Source organism: Phalaenopsis equestris, unplaced genomic scaffold (genome assembly GCF_001263595.1).
Source record: "Phalaenopsis equestris unplaced genomic scaffold, ASM126359v1 Scaffold000477, whole genome shotgun sequence".
NCBI classification, from domain to species: Eukaryota; Viridiplantae; Streptophyta; class Magnoliopsida; order Asparagales; family Orchidaceae; genus Phalaenopsis; species Phalaenopsis equestris.
Genome location: NW_018164918.1, coordinates 219,400 through 241,734, shown reverse-complemented (window position 1 = coordinate 241,734; position 22,335 = coordinate 219,400). Strand labels below are relative to the sequence as shown.

Here is a 22,335-nt window from a genome sequence, read left to right as displayed (position 1 = left end):
TTTAGTAACAAGCACTTAGAGAGCTGTTTCTACATTACTATTGTGATTAAATTAACTTCTAAATGGTTGGACTTCTATGACAATTTAAGTGATCAACTATTTTTTTTTTCAAAATTTATACCGACTAATCCTTAGGGGTTAAATGGTCGAGCTTGAGAGAGTCCATGGCTTGTTCGTCTTTGGCTTGCTAAAATTTATTTTTGTTTGTGTTTTGCTTGTGTTTGAAATGACTCGTGAATAACATATTTGTGTTCAACTTGATTCAAGCTCAAATGTTCCAATTAAGCTTGTGTTCAACTCGAATGGGAGCTCAAAAGCTATAAGTCTCATATAGGCCACACAACTATAGTGCTCAAAAGTGAGATTTTCATACAGTTAAGCACCTCCAAGGCCGCAAGGAAACCTCCCCACAAATGTGGGCTACACACATAACAGCAAGTTCCTATGTATTTACCTCTATAACTTCTGAATATAAGAGAAGAGTGGGACAAAGTGATGAGATTAGCTTTAGCCTAGCCTTTTTCTTTTGGGCTTTTAAATACATACAAGCCAATTCCTATTTATTTATATATTTAAGACCTAAATTTTACTTGCTGCATTTATATCTCTTAAATTTCTTATATTCATTCTTTTAAATATATTTTAAAAAAATAATAGAAAAATGATATAAATAATAATAATTATTTGATATTTGATTATTTGATTATTTTGATTCACAATTAGCTGAATACGAACGAACAAACCTTTATTCATGTTTGACCGATTTATAAATCGAGCTCAAAAAATCATTCATGTTTGACTTACTTGTTTGATGAAAGAATCGAACAAGAGCTACTTAATAAACTGAACACAAATTGTTTGGGCACGACGAGCTTTCTTGACAGCCCTACTAATCAAATACTAAATCACACTCTTAATTGCCATAATATCACATTTTTATCCAAGGGCTAGGTTCTTCTCATGTGTCTATTTGAGAAAAAAATATTATGTCCATACAAACGGATGTCGTGAATCAATAGTAACATGTTCAAATTCTTATACGTCGTCCATACAAATGAAGTACACATAATATTTCGTTGTCACATCCGAACCATCGTCCAAACGTGCGGCCATTACATGTAATATTTGTTCCCTTAATATTGTCTATCAAAATTTTAATTTTAATTTAAAAAATTACACAGTCATTAAAAAAAAAAAAAAAAAAAAAACATAGTAAATCTCTATTTTCTCCCTTGTCTTTTTCTCTTAGTTCTTATCTTTTTTTCCCTTCCTCGATCCTCTTTCCAAAACGGGGATAGAGGACCTCAAAACCACGAAAGCTGAAGTGGTTTTTTGTTTAACCGTAAAACATTTTTTTAGCTATTTTTGCGTGGAAATTCAGAGGAGGAGGCGAGATTTTTGAGGTGAAATAATCTCCCATCATCGTTTGTTGGATTTGTTATGTTCTTGTTTAATTATTTCACTTTGCTTTCTGTAGAATTTTGAGGCGCGGCAATACCCTTTTTTTTTTTTTTTTTTTTTTGATTAGGTTTTTTATGTGGGTTCCGACTTCGAAATTGACTTGTTTGGGCTTCTGCTCTTTCCATGGTTTTTATCCTGGGAACCGGCCTTTATTACTAATATGGTATTGAAGATGGAGCTATCATGTGTTTTTTGGTTAGAAATGTAATTTGGGGCTTCCGTCTGTTCTTTCTTTTTTGTTATTGAGCCTATTTGATTGCTTCATTTGTTGTGTTGGGGGAATTAAAAGCACCATATTTGGTTAATTTTTGCTGTTATGAAATTTGATGGAGTTCTATTCGGTTTGGGGGTTGGGCAGTAATTTGTTGTTTTATTTTTAGGGCTCGTAATTGAGATGCATTTATTTCTTTTGGCCTGCATGTTGTTTTCCTGGAAGTTCTTTTTTATACTCAACGAATTCAGACAATGCTGTAACCGATTTTCTTGGCTTAATATTTGACACTTGAAAGATTTTTTAACTAATACGATTTTAGGTCTTATGGTTGGCATTTTCTTTATTTCTTTTCAATCTATAAAATATCAGTTAATTTACCTGAATTTTGTTGAAATTATTCATGGGTTTCATTAGTTTAAATATCAATTAATGTACCTGAATTCATGATTTTTGCTGAAATAATTCAGACAATGCTGTTTAGTGAGTGGCGTGTGAACTGCTTTAGCTTTGAAATAATTGCAAATTTGATTATTGAATGAAGTTTAGTTCCATTTCCTTCAGGTTGATTTGATTGTAAAACATGTTTTTTGAGCAAGATAGAAATTATCTATTGTTACGGCTTCAAAGTTTGTCTTCAACAATGATGCTAAAATCTTGGAAGATTTATGTACATACCACTCAATTCCAATGTATTTACATATCTAACACCTACACTACAATTCTTACATCATGCCGACTAACTTATGCATGAAAAGATGTATTTCACAATTTAAAAGTTAAAATGGGGGTATTTTTGATATGATATGAAAGATTTGGGTTGTATAAACCTAAATAGTAATGTTTAGGGGTTAGATATGTAAATAAATAGGAATTGAGCCATAGTAATCACTCTTTATTATTATTAAGTTGATGAGGCATCTTGTATCCATATATGAATTTATGAGAATATGATTATTTAATTTTATGCAGGGAGAGTGTTGAAACATAAGAAAGCAACCTCTCTATGTTATCATATTTTCAAAGTTTTTGACAGACTTGGATGGCTATTGGTTCCTCACTTGAACAACAGTGTGAAAGTCAAACAGACAGATATCCATTGCTTATGGACCGGGCAGTAAATAACAATTTAGATGAGCATGTAATAGATGTAGCACGAGGTTGTGTTTCTTCAGCATCAGAGGTTCATGGAAATGGACACAATGAGGATAGACCTTCGACAACCACAAATGCTTCCACATCTCATTCATCAAGATCACAAACAACATCAAGTTCGAGAAATGATTCCTCCAGTAGGGGAGTTGATAATTATGGCCGGCGCAATAGAAGCCCTTTGAATTCTGGTTTATGGATCTCCATTGAGCTCATTGTTAATCTGAGCCAGATCATGGCAGCTGTTGTTGTTCTTTCTTTTTCAAAGCATGAGCACCCACAAACTCCATTATTTGCCTGGGTTGTAGGTTATACAGCAGGATGTGTTGCTACTCTTCCTCATCTTTATTGGCGGTACATTAATCGCAGCAGACAAGTTACTGAGCAATCTGCGACAAACTCATTTCAGAATTTTTCTCAAAACAATGCATCTGAGTCCAATCCTTATACAGTGATTTCAGTTGCTCAAGCTGCAGAAGGAGAAAATGGCCAGGGCTCCAGTAGGGCTTTGGAATTTCGACGGAATGCTATAAGAGCTGCACAAAGGTATTTCTTTGATTTCAATGAATGGATAAGAATGAAACTTCATTAGCTTTTCTATTATCAAATCTATTCGCTAGTTACTTCTATCACAACAAGTACGGTCAAACATTGTCCTTAGGGATTTTACCTTTTGAGATGGTTTTATACTCAAGTCAAGTGCGTTACTTGGTAGTTCAATAAGTCTTAGAATAATGTGAGCCGAGTCTTTCTACTGCAATACTAATATGTTTTGTTCAAGTTTTCTGTGGTAATATTCATTTCAGAGGATGTGGAACTAAGCTATATTATCTGTAGAAGTCGTGGTAGATTGATGTGCTATCACATAATAGAACATTGGTGAATTGCTAGATTGGTGTTTGTGGGATTACACTAGCAATGCTATGAATCGTGGTGTTGTAGTGTTATGCTTTAGAGCTGGAGGAATTGATTTAGTTTTAGAGGCTCTGTGGCTGGTGTTTACAATGATTTGATTTTTTTATTGTGATTCATGCAATTGATCCGGATCATTCTTACATTAAGATCTGTGTTTTATGATCAAACAATCATATGGTGTTCATTGCGGATGATGAAATGGATTAGCATGAAAGTGATTGGTAGATGGATTGAAGCCACACCTGCTTGTGTAAATCCTTGCATGTGCTTATTTTTCATGTAAATTTTGGGGCAATCAATCATCTATTATAAGAATTTATTCGAACCTTATTGTGTGATGAACAGTCTAGTTGCATAACCCTTAAAAAATCATAAACTGTTAATGTGCTTCTTTTTGGGTTATATGAATTGTGATTTATTCAGTCAAATGCAGCTAAGGAAGAATTTTGTTTAATCATTAATGTATTCATTGATCTAAAATTTGTCCATCTAGGAATAAGCAATGACTTGTTTATTTTGCCAGGGATTGTGTTTGGAAACTTTCCTTTCTAATGTTCTAAAATATGACTTCAATTTGTCCATTCTAAAATGTCATTCCATTTGTTCTAAATGCTAATCCCGCTTCTCCAAAATCGCAAAGTGCTTTTATAGAAACTTGTTGATGGCAATGATGTACCTATAAAATTAGATTTGTTAATTCAACGAAGATTTACATTTACACTACTACCTTAAGAGCTTTGTTTTGAGTCTAAGTAGTGCCAATTAATATTATCTGCTTCTATAGTGATAAATTGTGAGCTATTTGCAATATCTAGAACTTGTTTCATGTTTAAAGTATTATACATGATAATCTTAAGATATATGATAAAATTTAAAAGGATTAGATGTAAAATTGAATTTTGGATAACATTTAGCTATATGCATAGAGAATAAAACAGTAGGAAATAGATGATGTTTCTGACATGTGGATTTAAGAGAAGAGGATGCATTCATGTCAGGTGACTCAAATATAAAAGAGATAAAGTAGGGAAATAGGTAGTTCAAAGCTAACATAATTAGCATTCTCAGAATGTAGAGCTACTAGTTAACACTAGATACTGACTAGAACAGGACTGAAGTGGTCGTAAGTAGTATCATAATTCTGAAATCCTGATTAGATTTAATTGACTATATTATCAACTAAAATATTTTTAATAGTATGTTTTGATATGGATGATAATGTGTTTGTGAAGTTTAACCCAACAAATGTTTAAATTTCGACCATTGCCTTCAATGTTGATACTTAAATGGATACATGGTGATTAATCAATTGTTCTTGTAATCTCAAGTGTCAGCTGGACAGTTTCATGTTTCCATAACATATTCTATAACTTATTCATTGCATTCCAAGCTTAATTTTTTATAATTCTTTTTGAGATCTTCTCACGTTAAACCTTTTGTCATGAGCTGATCTTATAATTTCATATTTATCATCTTAAATGCATATCAACTTAAGACTCGTTGGCCAATTTATAAAAGAAGATACATTTTAGGGCGAAAGAGCTTATTAAAATTTGATGACTAATCTGTACTTAAAAATTGAAACCAATCATGTAAATACTAGCAATTTATTATAATTTGGTTATTTTTAGAAGAGTTTTCATAGGTTGGTATCGTAAACATCTCTCAAAAATAACATTTGATGAAGATTTAGTTCGTCACACACATATCCATCATCAACATTCTATTTTTCAATTTTATAGTCCTGTAATTATTTTGAATTTATACATATGACACATGATGTGAATTTTCTGAAAGAAATACATAGATTTATTTGAAAATGTTTAATGCATAGAATTCAAATAGTGACATTTTTAGGGGGAAATTTGAGCCCAAAGGGCAATATACACTTCAAACCTGCAACCACATAGTGAGGTATTACATCCTCAACCACCATGCCATGAATAGGTGCGTAGAATAATGACTATTGAGTTTAACTTCTCAAATACCTTTAGTGTTACTTTTTCCCTCTCCATTAGGTCGAGCATCATTGTTGAATGCCTTTGACATGAATGGAAGTGTTTATTGATATCTTAATAAGTTATAATTTAGTTTGATCAAGTCCTTCATTTGTCTTAGTATTGGTTAGCTAGCCTACTAAGGATGAAATTAGGACAAGAGAAGCTAATTGTTGCCACATTTTTTTGGTCGAGTCTCACAATTGAATGCATTTAATATGAAGTAGAAAGATGAAAGAAAGCGTTAGCTATTAGCTTAGTCGGTTGGAGTATGGCCAAGCGAAGCCCTTCATTTTTTGTTATTAATGATTAATTGGACTTGGATGGGTAAAATAATTTAAGAAATTTTCCAAGAGAAAGCATCCTTGTGAAATCTAAAAGAATATGTTTAGGACCCAATAAAATGAATAGGTTGATCAACAATCTTTTGTTGGAAGAATTATTCCATCTTATTGGTGATTTCTATATTGACATTAAATTTATAAACTCTAGGATTTTTTTTTTTGACTGATGGTTGTCTATTCATCTATTTGTTTCAACTTGTTTCCTCACGTTACCATTGACAAGGTACATTAACTTTGGGCTTTAACAAAACCTGCTTTATTTTTATTCTATTTAATATTTATTTTTTATATGTTAGAATCTATTTTGATGTCTGTCATATATTGATAGATTTCATTTTGCGTCGGAATAATGTAAGATTTCCAATAGTGAAGTTCTGTTTATGGAATAATGCTTCATATATATCTATGTGTATATATATATATCTGTGTGTGTGTGTGCACTTGCCCCGTGCCCTGGCCTGTTGGTTGGCATCCACGGTATAAGACCCCTCAGGTCGGGGGTTTGTATCCCCTCTGACACAATTTGTCTTAAGGAGGTGGTACTTGAATTGTTAGACACATTAGGGGTGGCTGGAGACTCGTATAATAGCCGCTGACCATTTCTTATATATATATATATATCATTCAAAGTTGGTATGAATATTATCACATTCTCTTTGATTGTGGCGCTTAACCTATTGAGATGAGAAATAAGAAAATTCAAGGGAGTGCATGCATTACTATTATTTATAAATTGACCTATATGGAGATATTCTAGGTGTGAAGTGGCTGGCTACTCAATATTATATAGGCTAATGTAAGAGTTTTTTATAAGCATTATTCTCTATTAAACTTTCTTATTGATAATGCAGGGAAAGTTATTTGTGTCTCAATGTAAGTGTTTTAGATAAGGGCTATTCTTTGTTAAGTTTACCTGGCACTATTGGTGTGTTTAGCCGTATTGGCTTAGTAGGTAGGACTCTTAATATTAGGAGTCTATATTTTAATGTCCTAATAAATTGGGCTAGTATTTCCCATTATTTCTTTCCTTACCTCATATATGCCTAGTTATCGACATATTACTTATTTGCCTAATTTATACCCATTATGAAGGTTGAAATAATACATTTTTTTTCTTAGATGAGAATATTCAGCATAAGTGAGTGAGATATTTTGATAAATTTTTAATGAAGATCGTGAAAATATGATTGATTTTAGTGATAGTAATATCGTAAACAATAATAATTTTTTTTTATTTTCACCATCACATTAGTAAAATATAAGTTGAGGAGACTTATAAAAAAAATGATGTGTGGAAAAACAGTAGGACTTGATGATATCTAATAAAAGTGTAGAAATGTTTATGAGATCCGAGAAATTTTTTGCTTACTAAACATTTTAATATTATTTTAAGAATTAAAAAGATGCTTTGATGAGTGGAGAAGGAGACTATTGATTCATATTTTTAAGAATAAAGGGGATGCACAAGAGTGTGCAAATTATAAAGGAATAAAGTTAATGTGTAATACATTAAAGTCATGGGAGATAATAAGTGAACATTGGTTACAAATTGATACAAATTTTCTCGAAATCTTCATGCCAGACAAGTCTACTATGAAAGCTATATATTTATTGAGAGGTTTGATGGAAAAGTATAGAGTAAGGAGGATCTGCATATTTATTAAAAAAATTATAAAGTTCAAAAAGATTGACTTTGGCGAGTTTTAGAAAAAAAAAGTGTTTATATTGCTTATATTCAAGTAATTAAGGATATATATACTATAACTGTTATTTGTGCTCAACCACAAGGATAATTTACGAAATATTTTCCTATTTTAGTTGGATTGCATCAGGATCGGCATTAAGCCCACAGTTATGAATGTTCTTACTGGACATTTACATGAGGGTGTGCCTTGGTATATGCTTTTTGCCGTTGATATTCTTCTTGTGGATAAGACTAGAGAGATAGTTCCGGTAAATCTTGAATTATGGAAGCCAACTTCAAAGTCCAAGAATTTTTTTTGAGTAGATCTAAAATTGAATACATGGAATATAATTTTAATAGTATTAGATCTAGTGATTGGATTGTAACAATGAGTGATGAAGTCATTAAAAAGAGTGGACTTTTAACATATCTCGGGTTTATTGTTCAAAGTGATGGTATATAGAGGGAGATATTGTTAATAGAATTCAAGTTGGATAGGAATTGATTGAGCCTATTGCATTATAGAAAAGTACCACGTAGACATGAAGGAAAATTTTATAAGATGGTGGTGAGTCCTGCAATGCATTATGAAGCTGAATGTTCTCCTGTAAAAGAGAAACACAAAATTAAGTGTTACTGATGAGAATACTCAGGTGGATGAGTGGCTTTACGTTCGGCTACTTGCCTTCATGACCATTGTTGCACTTTCATGTCTGCATTCCTTTTGCCGCTCTTTCTAGCTGCTTGCTTACTCCACTACATGCATGCAATAATTTGTAAGCCTTGCACTCATGCCTATAGGCAAGCCTTGGTACCTTATATGCTTGTTTAACTTGTTGGCCATAACTTTGTTCTTCTTTCAACTCTACAACTCAATGATCTAATCTAATTCCTTTTTTTTCAGTTCTTATTTTCTACAATTTCATGTCTTCTACAACTCCTCTATACAATGCCAAACTCTCTTCCACTATTGGCACCTCTATCAAATTCTATGGTATCAATTATCTCTTGTTTTAAGAGTTTTTATTTTCTAATTGGTTCTCATTACAAACTCTCAACTTGGTGCTTTTTCTCTTGCTTAAGATGATAATGTCAATTTATCCAATTGGAAAATCTTTGAATGGGGATTGCCGAATATTCTTGAAATTCATACCCAGTCATCTTTCCATAAGACTGCTATGGCAAAGGTAGGGGATGTGGCTAGTGGCTCATTGTAAGAGTTTCACCTGAGGGTTACTCTTTATTGAACTGATTTGGTATTATTGGTGTGTTTGGTAGTATTGATTTGTTAGATAGGATTCTTGATATTACAAGATTGTTTTATTAGAAGATATATTTTAAGATTCTCATAAATGGTGGTATTATTCCTTGTTATTTCATTTCATTTTCTACTTTTCCATATGTCCATTTATAGGCCCAATATTTTCAGTCTACGAAGCACAAATTTTTTATTCCACTAAAAATGAAATTAGAGCAAGAACACCCATTTAGTCTCGCCCATACAACCCATCGACCTTCATTTGTGCTCACCAATCTTGCTTGCTTATTCCGTCCCATGCCTATTAGCAATTTTAGCCTTGCTTCCATTGCGTGCAGTAGTTGCTAGCTTGCCAGCACACCATTCACTTTGCACTGTGCAAGCCTAGAGCCCTATTTCCTCCATCGCACGTGCTCTCGCCTGCACCTGCTGCTCAACTTCACGGCCATTGCTGCACCTGCATGCCTGTATGTCTTCTGCCACAATTACTAAATGCTTAGTTGCTTCATCACGTACATGCAATATATTATAGGTTTTGTGCCTATAACTATCGTTCTCATAGGCGTCTGCCTGACACATCGCGTTACCCATACTAGTTTTGTTTGTTGCTCCCTGCCCATTATGATTCAACTCTACACCTGATTGATCTATCAATGATTTTTTATTTTTTTTGTGTTATCTCATATGGCAACATGTCCTCTATGACACCTCTACATGATGGAAAACCCACTTCCAGTATTGGTATCACTATCAAATTCAATGTTATCAATAATCTTTTGCGGTCAAGAGCATTTTGTTTTCTAGTGAGTCAAATTCAATGGTATCACTATCAAATTCAATGTTATCAGTATTGGTATCACTATCATATTAGATTGACGCATTTCTTCCAGCTCATGATGATATTATCAATTTCTCTAAACGGCAAACCTCTAGATATGTCTTTTCAGGGTCTGCATGTTTTCTTTACATTTAAAGGATATGTCTATTAGGGAATAATATAGTACTTTGGAGGTTAAGTGGGATGTGTTAATTCATTATAGACATTTTACTATTGATCCTATGGTTTGACATCAACAATGTTAACAGTTCTTAGTTGCTAAATTTCTCTGTAGGCTTAATCCATCCCTTTAACATGTAGAATGTTATCTAATGTTGCAATTGCTTGGCTATCATCTTTGTTCTTTTTATGTTTCTGAGCTCTCATATGCTTCTCCTCTATTTCTTAATCAAATGTCCTCGTTATAGGATAACATGATGATGTGGTTTTAGCGATGAGATTGATAGTAAGCACTCTTACCAAAGCATAATGTGATGCACAAGATTTTATTTTTGCTTTATAGCGCAAAGTACAGAGTGAAGTGGCGCTTTTGTTATCTAAAATGTGAATAGGTTATATAAAATTATTAATGTATAAATATCTTCATTAATAATTATAAATATAAAGTATGACTTAAATGTTGATCTAAAATAGAAATGAATGTGGTGCAATGCCTAATTTGAAGACAAACATTGATGGTGAACTTACAAATTAAAATTTCGAACAATTTCTAATAGTTTGCTGCAATAATTATAAACTTAAAAGTTACGAAAATGTATTTAACTCAAAATAAGTCTAAAGTTTTATAAAACAAGCTAAATTAATTTAGTAGCCATTTATTTCTTCGTTAAACTGTGAACTAGACTGAACACTTTGCTTCAACGCTTTAAAATGCGCATTGCTTTGCTTAGCTTCACACGTGACACACTTCAAAGACATTGATAGTGTGTATAGCACAACGACGATGCTAGTTTCTCATTGCTCTTGTTGTGGCCACACCAATCATCCTTCGGTTCGATGTTGGGCCAATTTTTCCTATCTTCGCATCGCATGACTTCCTTTTGGAACATCTACTTATGCCAGTAGTTCTCTCAATATTATTATTCCTTTAGGCTTGGTATGATTTCTTACAAGGAGCATGATCATTTGGTTTAGATTTTCCTAAACCTCTACATCTACTTCTCATGTTGTTTTCTCCTTATATTTGTTGCAGCAGTCTTCTCATGTATGTCTGGATTTTGGATTATTTCTTCCTATATGCCATGTGACCACGCTTTTTATCCTTTGTCCACATAAAGTCAATTTCTTCTGTGATTGGGGTTGATGGGTCTCCCCTGTCTCTTGACAAGGCATTATAAATCCATTAAAAGCTCTCTACGATGATAAAATTATTATCTGTATGTTGTTTTACTAAGTTTCATTATTGTCGTATAACTTTCTATCTCTCTCATTATATCTTTCTGAATCTTAGCTCTAAAAGATGATGGGTGGAAATGTTGAAGCTTATGAAATCCTACTTTACAACTATTGTACCTTTTGCTCTTTTCTTCACCTTTACTTCTTTTCAATAGCATTTTCAACTAAAGTCATCTTCCTCCCAACAAAATTTAGCCATTTAGGATTTTACCTCTAGCTTTTCCTTTATACTACACTTTCATGGTCATGCATGTGAGCTGGATAAACACCATCTTGTGTCATTTCCATCCTCTACCAGATGTTGTTTTTCTCATTCTTTTACATAAACAAACTAACTTTATTGAACTAGTTGTAATTTCTTATAGGATGATGAGGCTTTCAAAATATTTTGGTACTCATGTCTTCAGTGTAGAATAAGTGGCAAATATCTTTATGAAAACTGTAGGACACGTACATTTTTCTCTTTTGTAATAAGCTACAGCTAACAATAAATATTTAATAATTTTTCCTTATTAGGCGGGACTCATATTGGAAGGAGAATATATTAGCAAGATACATTTTAATATATTCATAATTGGAGCTATTCTTTCATATTATTTACCATCTGATTGTGTTCTCATATGTGCTTGTGTATGCTCGTAACAAATTCAATCAATAAGACAAATCCTCCTTTCTTCTTAATAACTACCCGCTGATTTCCATTTCAGAGTTTTTAAAGCTTCATTTAATAGAGGTTAAATCTATTAATTTTTATTGAATTTATGACTTATGAACATTGTCATTGCTGGGTCCCAAGTCTTGAATGTGGAAAGTGGAGGGTTGCGTTAGATAGTCGACAACCAACGTTAATTTTTTGTCTAAAAATTATGACATGAATACTTTAAATCACTGTGTAAATGCTAGGATATTCCCTGAAAGCGAAATATTGTGTGATCTGAATGCAATGAAAGTATGCAAGGGCCGCTACACCGGCCTCTACGTGTAATGTCAAATAAACAATAGTTCCCACATTATGGACAAATGCAGACAAAGAGGTTAATTCATGAAACTAATATTTTGATAAAATCTTAGAATATAGATACTTTCACAGGTAAATTAATGGAATTAGTAGATAATATGATTTATAGGAAGATAAATATCTTATGCATTCAAGGGACTAAATGAGTTGGAGAAAAGACTAAGAAGATTGATATCTTAGGTTAAATGAGTTGGAGAAAAGACGAAGAAGATTGATATCTTAGATTTTAAACTTTGGCCTTCAGGTAGGAATTGCACTAGAAATAGTGTAGGTGTAATTATTGATAAGATTTTAAAGATAATTTTATAAGAATAAATAAAATTGGAGATAAAATTATAGCCCTAAAGATTATTGTTGATACTAAGATTTTTAATGTTACAAGTGTTTATGCTCCTCAAGTAGGTTTAGATATATGTTGAAAAGAGAAATTTTAGAATGACATAGAAGAATTAATACAAATGATACATCTTGAAGAAAAATTTTTTATTGGAGATTTAAATAGACATATTGTTAATGGCGGAAGATTTTAGAAATATTCATGCTGACTACGATTTTGGAGTGATTAATGAAGAAGGTATAATTATTTTAGATTTTATTTTAGCTTATGATTTTGTTATTGTTAATATTTTATTTAAGAAAATAAATGTGCATTTTATTACTTATAAGAATGAATCTAATAAAACAACTTGTTTATTTTCTCATGAGAAAAAGAGATCGTTAAGAATTTAAAGATTGTAAGGTTATTCCAAGTGAAAATTTAAATATTCAACATCATTTAATTATCTTGAATTTTAAGATGAGAAGTTTAAGATAAAAAATATAATAAAAATTGTCATAAAATTACATAGGGCGTCTAAAAATCACAATTATCTTTATGAGCAAACTTCAAGATTTCAATATTTGAGATATTTATGAATAAACTAATTCACTCTGAGATAAATTAACAAGAACTATTATACAAACGACAAAAAATGTACTTGGAGAATCAAAAAGAAATATTTTTATAAATAAAAATACTTGTTGGTGGAATAATGATGTGCAAGAAATGATAAAATATATGAAGTTTTGTTATAAAAATTAGTTTAAATGTAAATGCTTAGAGAATTGGGAAAAATATAAGAGAATAATTTGTGATGCTAAGAATTATGCTTTTAGTGATCTTTATAATATATTTAATACTAAAGAGATAATATATTTAATACTAAAAAGGGAGAAAAATAGATGTATAAACTAGCCAAATAAAAAGAAAAGAAATGTAAAAATTTAATTTAAGTGAATTGTATTAAGATGAAAATTAAAAAGTGTTTTTTTTAGAGGAAGATATTCAACATAGGTGAGAGATATTTTGATGAATTTTTCAATGAAGTTTTTGAAAACATTACCGATCTTAGTGATTTGAATATCGTTAATAATAATAAAATTTTTATTTTTACCGCGTATTAGTAAAAACAAAGTTGAAGAAGCTTTAAAGAAAATTAAAGGTGGAAAATCAAGACTTAATGATATCCTAATTGAAGTGTGGAAATATGTAGGAGATTTGAGAGTTTCTGGCTTACTAAACTATTTAATATTATTTTAAAAACTAAAAAATATTTGAGTGGAGGAAGAGTATTTTAGTCCCCATTTTTAAAAATAAAGAGATGCACGAGAGTATGCAAATTATAGAGGAAATAAGTTAATGTGTCATACATTAAAATTATGGGAGAGATAATTGGACATAGCTTAAGACGTGCTACAAATATTTATCATAATCAATTTGGGTTTATGCCTGACAGATCTACTATGGAAACTATATATTTATTGAGAGGTTTGATGGAGAGTACAGAGAGACTAAGGAGGATCAACATATGATTTTTATTGATTTAGAAAAAAAACATACTATAAGGTTCTAATAGAAATTCTTTGGAGAGTTCTAGAAAAGAAAGGTGTTGACGTGTCTTATATTTAAGTCTTTAAAGATATGTATACTGGGCCTATTATTTGTATTCGAATAGGAGGATTGATCAAGTATTTTTCTATTTCAGTTGGATTACATCAGAGTTTGGTTTTAAGCCCATATCCTTTTGCTTTAGTTATGAGTGCACTTATTGGACATTTACACGATGATGTACCTTGGTGTATGTTTTTCGTGGATAATATCCTTCTCGTGGGTAATACTTGAGAATGAGTTTATAAAATACTTGTATTTGGGAAGTCTACATTAGATTCTAAAGTCCTTCGTTTGAGTAGATCTAAAATTGAATACATGGAATGTAATTTTAGTAGTAGGAGATCCAATGGCAGGGTTGTAACTATGAGTGATCAAATCATTAGAAGTTGTAAATGTTTTAGAGATCTCAGTCTATTGTTCAAAGTAATGGAGATATAGATGAGGATGTTATTAATAGAATTCAAGTTGGTTGGTTGAGGTGGAGGAATGCATCAGACCTATTGTGCGTTAGAAAAGTACCGCTTAGACTTTGGAAAATTTTATAAGATGACGGTGAGACATGCAATGCTTTATGACACAGAATGTTGGCCTTTGAAAGATAATCATAAAATTAATTTAAGCATTGCTGAGATGAGGATGCTTAGATGGATGAGTGGCTTGACACTTAGAGAGAAAATGCGAAGCGAATGTATTTGTGAAAGGCTGGTGTTGCTCCAGTGGCAAGCAAGATTAGAGAGAGTCGTCTTAGATAGTTTGGCCACATTAAATCTTGATTATCTGATGATTCGGTTAGGTGAGTAGATGTTTTTGAATTAACTTATGTTAAGAAGGGTAGAGGTCTAACGGGACTTGGGAATATTGTAAAAAAAAAAGATCTTAATTTATTAGAATTAAATAAGAATGTGACTCTCAATAGGACACAATGGGGAAAAAGCATTCATGTAGCCGACCTCACTTGGTGGGATAAAGGCTTGTTGTTGTTGAACTTGTGACAAAATGTTGGCCAATATTTGCTTCTCAAATTAGCTGATTTCACTTTTTCTTAGATCTTATCTGTAATAAATACTGAAAACATGAAATTTTCATTGATATTCTTAAAGTGACACTTTTTTGGGCGAATTTTATTGAATTTTCTGTGATTTGTTAGATTGAAATGTATTGACCTAAACATTAGATCTTTCTTGTAATCAAATTATCAATTTCATTTCATTGATAACCAGTTGATAATCGTATGCAAGTTACTTGCTTAATGGAAAAGAAATAAAGGATTATTTCTGGAATTAAAATGAACATAATGCAGTTTCTCTTCACCTGAAAGAACAAGGTGCAAATTGGAATTGATGGAATGAACATCCACCCACATGAGAGTGGTTTGGTGTGGTCCTTTACATCCCAATTTGCTTGAAAGAAGATGAGTTAATTCTGGAAGAATGTTCTTAACCGATTATATCTTCTTGTGACTGTCAAGAACTCTGCCTGTAATATAGAATCCTTCTATATTTGATGTTAAATGAATTGTTTGTTCTGCAGGCTCAATCTGAATGCACTTGTTGACCACTTAAAAATGGCTTTGGATTGCTTTTTCGCCGTATGGTTTGTTGTTGGAAATGTTTGGTTATTTGGCGGCCGCACATCTACTTCCAATGCTCCGAACTTATACAGGTACCCCTGTTTTTAAGTCGTCCGTAACGCCTCAAATTAATAAACAAAATGGGAATTCTGCTGTTGGTTTTGAGTTGACCTTTCTTTACTTTTCAGTCCTATGCGATATCATATTTCAAAATTTATCAAATAATTATTTATGCTACTAAAGATATTTTTATATTCAACCTCACATCCCTGCTGAGAGCCCTAACTGCTATCCACTCATTCCAAACTGTCTCACTCCATCCTATTTCCTCCCGTAATTTGATTGTTTTTTCAAAAACTTAGTTATTATTATATGTTTATCAAATAATTGTTTGTGATACCCATCCTATTTCCTCCCGTAATTTGATTATTTTTTCAGAAGCTTACATGCAGTTATTATTATATGTTTAATAAGCAGCAGTAGCAATTTTATCATGAGCAGAGGTTTTACATGATGATGACCAAATTGAAGGAATTCAATGTTGACCTCTAATCACTTTTAGATCTATATTGCAATAATCAAATAATACGAGAACATTACTAGATTTATGGAGGAAACTGTGGAGGAAGTAAGGGCTTTGGGATATAAATATGGTCTAAGGAGGAGTAATTGGCCAACTCAAGGACCATTGATGAATTCCTATGAAAATTCTCTTTTCGTTTGGACTAACTCGCTGAGATAGTAATTCTCTGAAATTGTCAGGTTATGCATTGTTTTCCTTACATTCAGCTGCATTGGGTATGCTATGCCATTTATCCTATGTGCTATGATATGCTGCTGCTTGCCTTGCATAATTTCAATCATGGGCTTGAGGGAGGAGATGATTCTGACAAGAGGAGCCCCTGCCGAATCCATTAATGCTCTGCCAACTTATAAGTTTAAAGTGAAGAGAATGCAGACTGCTGGCGAAAGTGAAATAGATTCGGAGAGTGATGGTGGTATTGTGGCAGCCGGAACCGATAAGGAACGAATCATCTCAGCTGAAGATGCTGTGAGTTGCACATCTTCTTTATTCAATTTAATTTTTTTGGTTTTTTGTATTGATTTTCTTAATTAAGAATTGAGTACTGGTGGTAAACATTAACAAGGTAGCTGGGCTCTTGTTTAGAGTTGGGAGCAAAAATGAGCTTAAAAAATCTTTTTTATGCTGAACTTGTTTATTTGATGGCTCTATTGCTTGGAAAATATGTAATTTTTAATAATTTTAGGAGTCTTGTAGGAGTCATCAAACAAATTAAAACATATGTTTTTTATAATTTTAAATATCTTTATTGGGTTTTGATTATATAATAGTGGTAAATTACATGATTAAAAAGTGTACTTTACATACTATTTTATATTAGGGGAGGTTACAATACATACATACCACACAATTTTTATATTTTTAAATATCTAATACCTAAAGTTCGATATTTACTTTTATAATGGTAAACTTATCCATGAAATGTTGTATTTCACTTTTCAAAAGTCATTAATAATGTCATTTTTTATGTGATATTAAATATTTGAGTTTTATGCATGTAAATATTAAAGTTTAGGTGTTAGATATATAAATACAGAAGAAGAGTGGTTTGTATGTCAATGGCCATGGATTTTAAGATTTCTGCCTCTCTCTCGGTATGTCAATGGCCATGGATTTTAAGATTTCTGCCTGTCTCTCTCGCTCTCTCTCATAAACACTAATCTTAATAGAATCTGATACAGGTATGCTGCATATGCCTCACAAAATATGTCGACAATGACGACCTCCGCGAGCTCCCATGTAACCATTTCTTCCACCTGGAATGCGTCGATAAATGGCTCAAGATAAATGCCCTATGCCCTCTCTGCAAGAAAGAAGTAGTCAACAACAGTTCTTCATCTGCTGCTAACCTTAACCAACAACAGGAATCATAATCAGCGAAAGGGTTCGAAACTTCAGTCCAGCTTTTGGAGATGTTGATGAAAAGCTTCCACCAGCTCCTTATTTGGTTGCTTTGAAGTTAACTTTTCTGCATATATAAATAAATATATAATATACATCATATTGCTGCAACCATAGTGTTTTTTGTAGCCTCTCTTCTTGTGTTTTAGAGGAAGATGGCGATTCAAGCTGGTCATTTGTACAATAAAATACTAGAAGAATTTAAGTATCGTTTTTTTTTTACTGGGTTGATTACTCCCTCTAGTAATGGAATGGATATCATCAGCAGCACCTGAAATGTTTCTTCTGATCATTTTATCTGGTGCAGGTCTCTGTAAATGAATTTATTTTCAAATTTTATCTTAATGTGAGATTCATATATGTTGGATACACCAAATTTATCTTATGTAATGAATATACTTGAGAATCTGCTTTGTTTTTGTAATTTAACTTGCTCCCAGGCTTCATGTACCCCATCTTTTTTACAGGGATTGAAGTCACCCATTAAAAAGAGGAATATTTACATATATAGATACCACTCAATATCTATGTATTTATATTTCTGGCACTTAAATTTTAACTTTTATATATATCATATATGCCACTTTATCTATGCATAAAGAGGTGTGTATTATATTTTGAAAGTTGAAAATGTAGTACTTTTGATGTGATGTGAAAGATTTGAACGGTATAAATATAAAAAAGTAAAATTGAGGTGTTAGATGTTTAAATACATAAGAATTGAGTTGCATGTTTGCAAATGCCCCTAAATTTATTTAAGAAAAATGTAACGTATGTATTGATTTACAGTACTATGATTATGTATGGAAAAATGGCTGGCGTATGATATGATTGTGCTTCTGATTTTATTGGATTCTATCAAAATCAATCGCTTTGCTTGATAAATTTGTAGCATTTCAGCTGCACATCAAGTTGTATGAAGTACTTGTCATCATCATCATTAATTCTGTTTAATTACTTGAACTTAATTGTACGTTTGAAATTAGTTTAGATTTGAGAATAATAATATATCATGCTGTGCGCTGCAGTTCATCCTCTGTCACTATTCCCATTATCATCAGTGAAGTTCATTCTGTTCTTCATATTTCCATTACCACATCTTCAATTTGATGCTCTAAATGCTCAGTATAGTCTTTTAAACATATACTCCCCCTCATAATTAGTAATCATGATTTGACAAAAATATCAATATCATCATTAATATAATCTTATTTCAATTATTTACTCTGTTATTTGAATTGTGATTGCATGAGGAATATTAAAACTTTGTATTCATTTTATAAAAATTATTTTGGAAATATTTCTCTCCAAGAAAATGGATACATTGGGTCGTATTTTAATTAATTTATCCTTTCAGTTTTGATTTTATATTAGCAAATGTGTTTTAAGCAACGTTTTCAAAACCAAACCGAATTGGCTGGTTCAACCTGTTTGACCTTGAATCGGTCAACGGTTCGGTTCTGGTTGTGCTAAAAAACGGCTCTGCATCGAACCGAAAAGAACCAGCTGAAACCGACGGTCGAACCAACCAACCGATTAAAGTGCAATTTTTTTTTCTTATACCATATTTTTATTGAAAACCATGAATAATGGTTTGAATTTTTTGATTTCACGAAGAATGTGTCTTGCTCTAATAATTCACAACTTCATTTTTCTTATTTACCTTTTTGTGAAATATGCATGACTATTAGTCTATTATCTTTTCTTTTTTTTTGTTTTTATATTTTCTTTGATATGTCTCTCTCTTATTGATCTTACATACTGAATTTTTTCTAATTTTTATGTCATTTAAGTAATATTTAATATTTTTTTATATTTACGACATCACCGGGATCAACCTCTGGTTCAACCGTTGAACCTTGAACCTTGAATCTTTTCTTCTACCTGTTCAATGTCCAGTCCAATCTCCTGAACCTTGGTTTAAAATTTTTTTTATATTTTTTGGAAGGAAAATGCATTGTTTCCTAGAATTATAAAAACGTTTCTATGTATACTTTCATGTTTTTAAAATATCCTTAATGACTGTTTTAATGGAATAATTAAGATAATTAAATATTGAACAAAGAAAAAATTGACATAGTAAATGAGCTTCACCCGCATATTCGCATATTTTTAACATTTTAATCCATCTTCTTAGGGATTATGGCATCACTCGCCCTACAAATATCCACACAGTAAAGTTTATTTATTTATTTATTTTTAGGTAACTTCTCACGCACATTTCTCATTTACTTTCGCCTAATCTGGTTGGGACAATTTTCTCTCAGCGTTGTGTTTGTGATTGTCTACAGAAGAGAAGCATACGACTCAAGAGATAAAATACGAAACCGATATGTCGGTTAAAGGGCTAGTGTAGCTCCAGTGGTAAAAAAAAAGTTATTTCAAGAAAGATTGCAAAACTCCGAAAATGGTTAGTGGTGGAGGCCAAAGTAGGAATATCTCTATAAATTTCTCTACAGGAGAAATCCAATGTGACTCTCTGGTTTTATCTATAGTTAGTATTGAAACTTAGTAGATTCATGTTGCTTTTTTATGGATGCTCCAATAAAATTGTGTTTAAAAACTACACTTTGAGTGAATAAGGTCTGCAGTATCTAAGAAAGGGTGATTAATATCAAATTTTCTAATCTCGGCAAGCCAAGAAAGGCCGAATAGCTGAGTTTTGAGTGTTGCTTATGCTCAACAAGATTGAATGACATTTTAAGTAAACAAATGCTCGACGATGATTGTCCATTAATATTAGAAATGCACCTATGAATGAGAAAATTATTATGGATCTTATGGCGGTACTGAAAATGATGTATGAGGAACCTTCTATTTTAGATAAGATTTTTCTAATGAAGGCGTTATTCAAAATGAAGATGGTGGAAGATTGTTCGGTGGCACTTCAACAATTTCAATATTATGACTAGTCAATTGCGTTTTATGGGTATCAAATTTGATGATGAGGTCAGAAAACTATTAATTTTATGTTTTATTTGGAACAAGTACAACGACTGGTCATGACGATGAGGGAACTTTTCGGGTAATATGAAGTTCAACTTCGATGAGGTCGTAGGGCTAGTGTTGAATGAAGAAAATTGCAGAAAAATAATAAGAGCTGAATCTTAAGGTTATGCGTTGAATATTGAAAACAGAAGAAGAAATCAGGACATGAATACAAACATAAGCAAATTCAAATCCAGAAGAGGAAGGTCCAAGTTTGGCAAAGGAAATGGGATATGAGAATGTCGAAACTGCAAAAAAAAAGTTATTTCAAGAAAGATTGCAAAACTCCGAAAATGGTTAGTGGTGGAGGCCAAAGTAGGAATATCTCTATAAATTTCTCTACAGGAGAAATCCAATGTGACTCTCTGGTTTTATCTATAGTTAGTATTGAAACTTAGTAGATTCATGTTCCTTTTTTATGGATGCTCCAATAAAATTGTGTTTAAAAACTACACTTTGAGTGAATAAGGTCTGCAGTATCTAAGAAAGGGTGATTAATATCAAATTTTCTAATCTCGGCAAGCCAAGAAAGGCCGAATAGCTGAGTTTTGAGTGTTGCTTATGCTCAACAAGATTGAATGACATTTTAAGTAAACAAATGCTCGACGATGATTGTCCATTAATATTAGAAATGCACCTATGAATGAGAAAATTATTATGGATCTTATGGCGGTACTGAAAATGATGTATGAGGAACCTTCTATTTTAGATAAGATTTTTCTAATGAAGGCGTTATTCAAAATGAAGATGGTGGAAGATTGTTCGGTGGCACTTCAACAATTTCAATATTATGACTAGTCAATTGCGTTTTATGGGTATCAAATTTGATGATGAGGTCAGAAAACTATTAATTTTATGTTTTATTTGGAACAAGTACAACGACTGGTCATGACGATGAGGGAACTTTTCGGGTAATATGAAGTTCAACTTCGATGAGGTCGTAGGGCTAGTGTTGAATGAAGAAAATTGCAGAAAAATAATAAGAGCTGAATCTTAAGGTTATGCGTTGAATATTGAAAACAGAAGAAGAAATCAGGACATGAATACAAACATAAGCAAATTCAAATCCAGAAGAGGAAGGTCCAAGTTTGGCAAAGGAAATGGGATATGAGAATGTCGAAACTGCAAAAAAAAAGTTATTTCAAGAAAGATTGCAAAACTCCGAAAATGGTTAGTGGTGGAGGCCAAAGTAGGAATATCTCTATAAATTTCTCTACAGGAGAAATCCAATGTGACTCTCTGGTTTTATCTATAGTTAGTATTGAAACTTAGTAGATTCATGTTCCTTTTTTATGTATGCTCCAATAAAACTGTGTTTAAAAACTATACTTTGAGTCAATAAGATCTGCAGTATCTAAGAAAGGGTGATTAATATCAAATTGTCTAATCTCGACAAGCCAAGGAATAAAATTAGGGTATTTGACTACTCTCATAGGTGAGTGACTAGAGAAACAATAAAGATAGCTTGGGGCAAAATCGAAGGCACTCTTTACATGATCAATGAGATGGTGGAATTCATTGATAGGGAACAAAGGTTGATGCAAGTTTATGGTACCACATGCTTGGCTATATGCGTGAGGAATGTATGAT

The 22,335-nt window shown here is 32.1% G+C and overlaps 1 protein-coding gene across 2 annotated transcripts; it reads left to right on the top strand.

Moving 5' to 3' along the window:
* The first annotated feature begins 1,282 nt into the window (after positions 1-1,282).
* LOC110027993 (E3 ubiquitin-protein ligase At1g63170) lies at positions 1,283-18,121 on the top strand. Of its 2 annotated transcripts, none has more exons than XM_020729669.1 (5): positions 1,283-1,403; positions 2,645-3,370; positions 15,734-15,865; positions 16,536-16,824; positions 17,538-18,120. In XM_020729669.1, exons 2-5 carry the CDS (start codon positions 2,715-2,717, stop codon positions 17,727-17,729), a joined length of 1,269 nt encoding a protein of 422 aa, XP_020585328.1. In that variant the 5' UTR covers positions 1,283-1,403; positions 2,645-2,714; the 3' UTR covers positions 17,730-18,120. The 2 variants fall into 2 exon arrangements, with proteins under 2 accessions (XP_020585328.1, XP_020585329.1); XM_020729670.1 differs by lacking the exon at positions 1,283-1,403 and adding an exon at positions 1,521-1,624 and having other exon boundaries at positions 17,538-18,121.
* Positions 18,122-22,335: the final 4,214 nt, after the last annotated feature.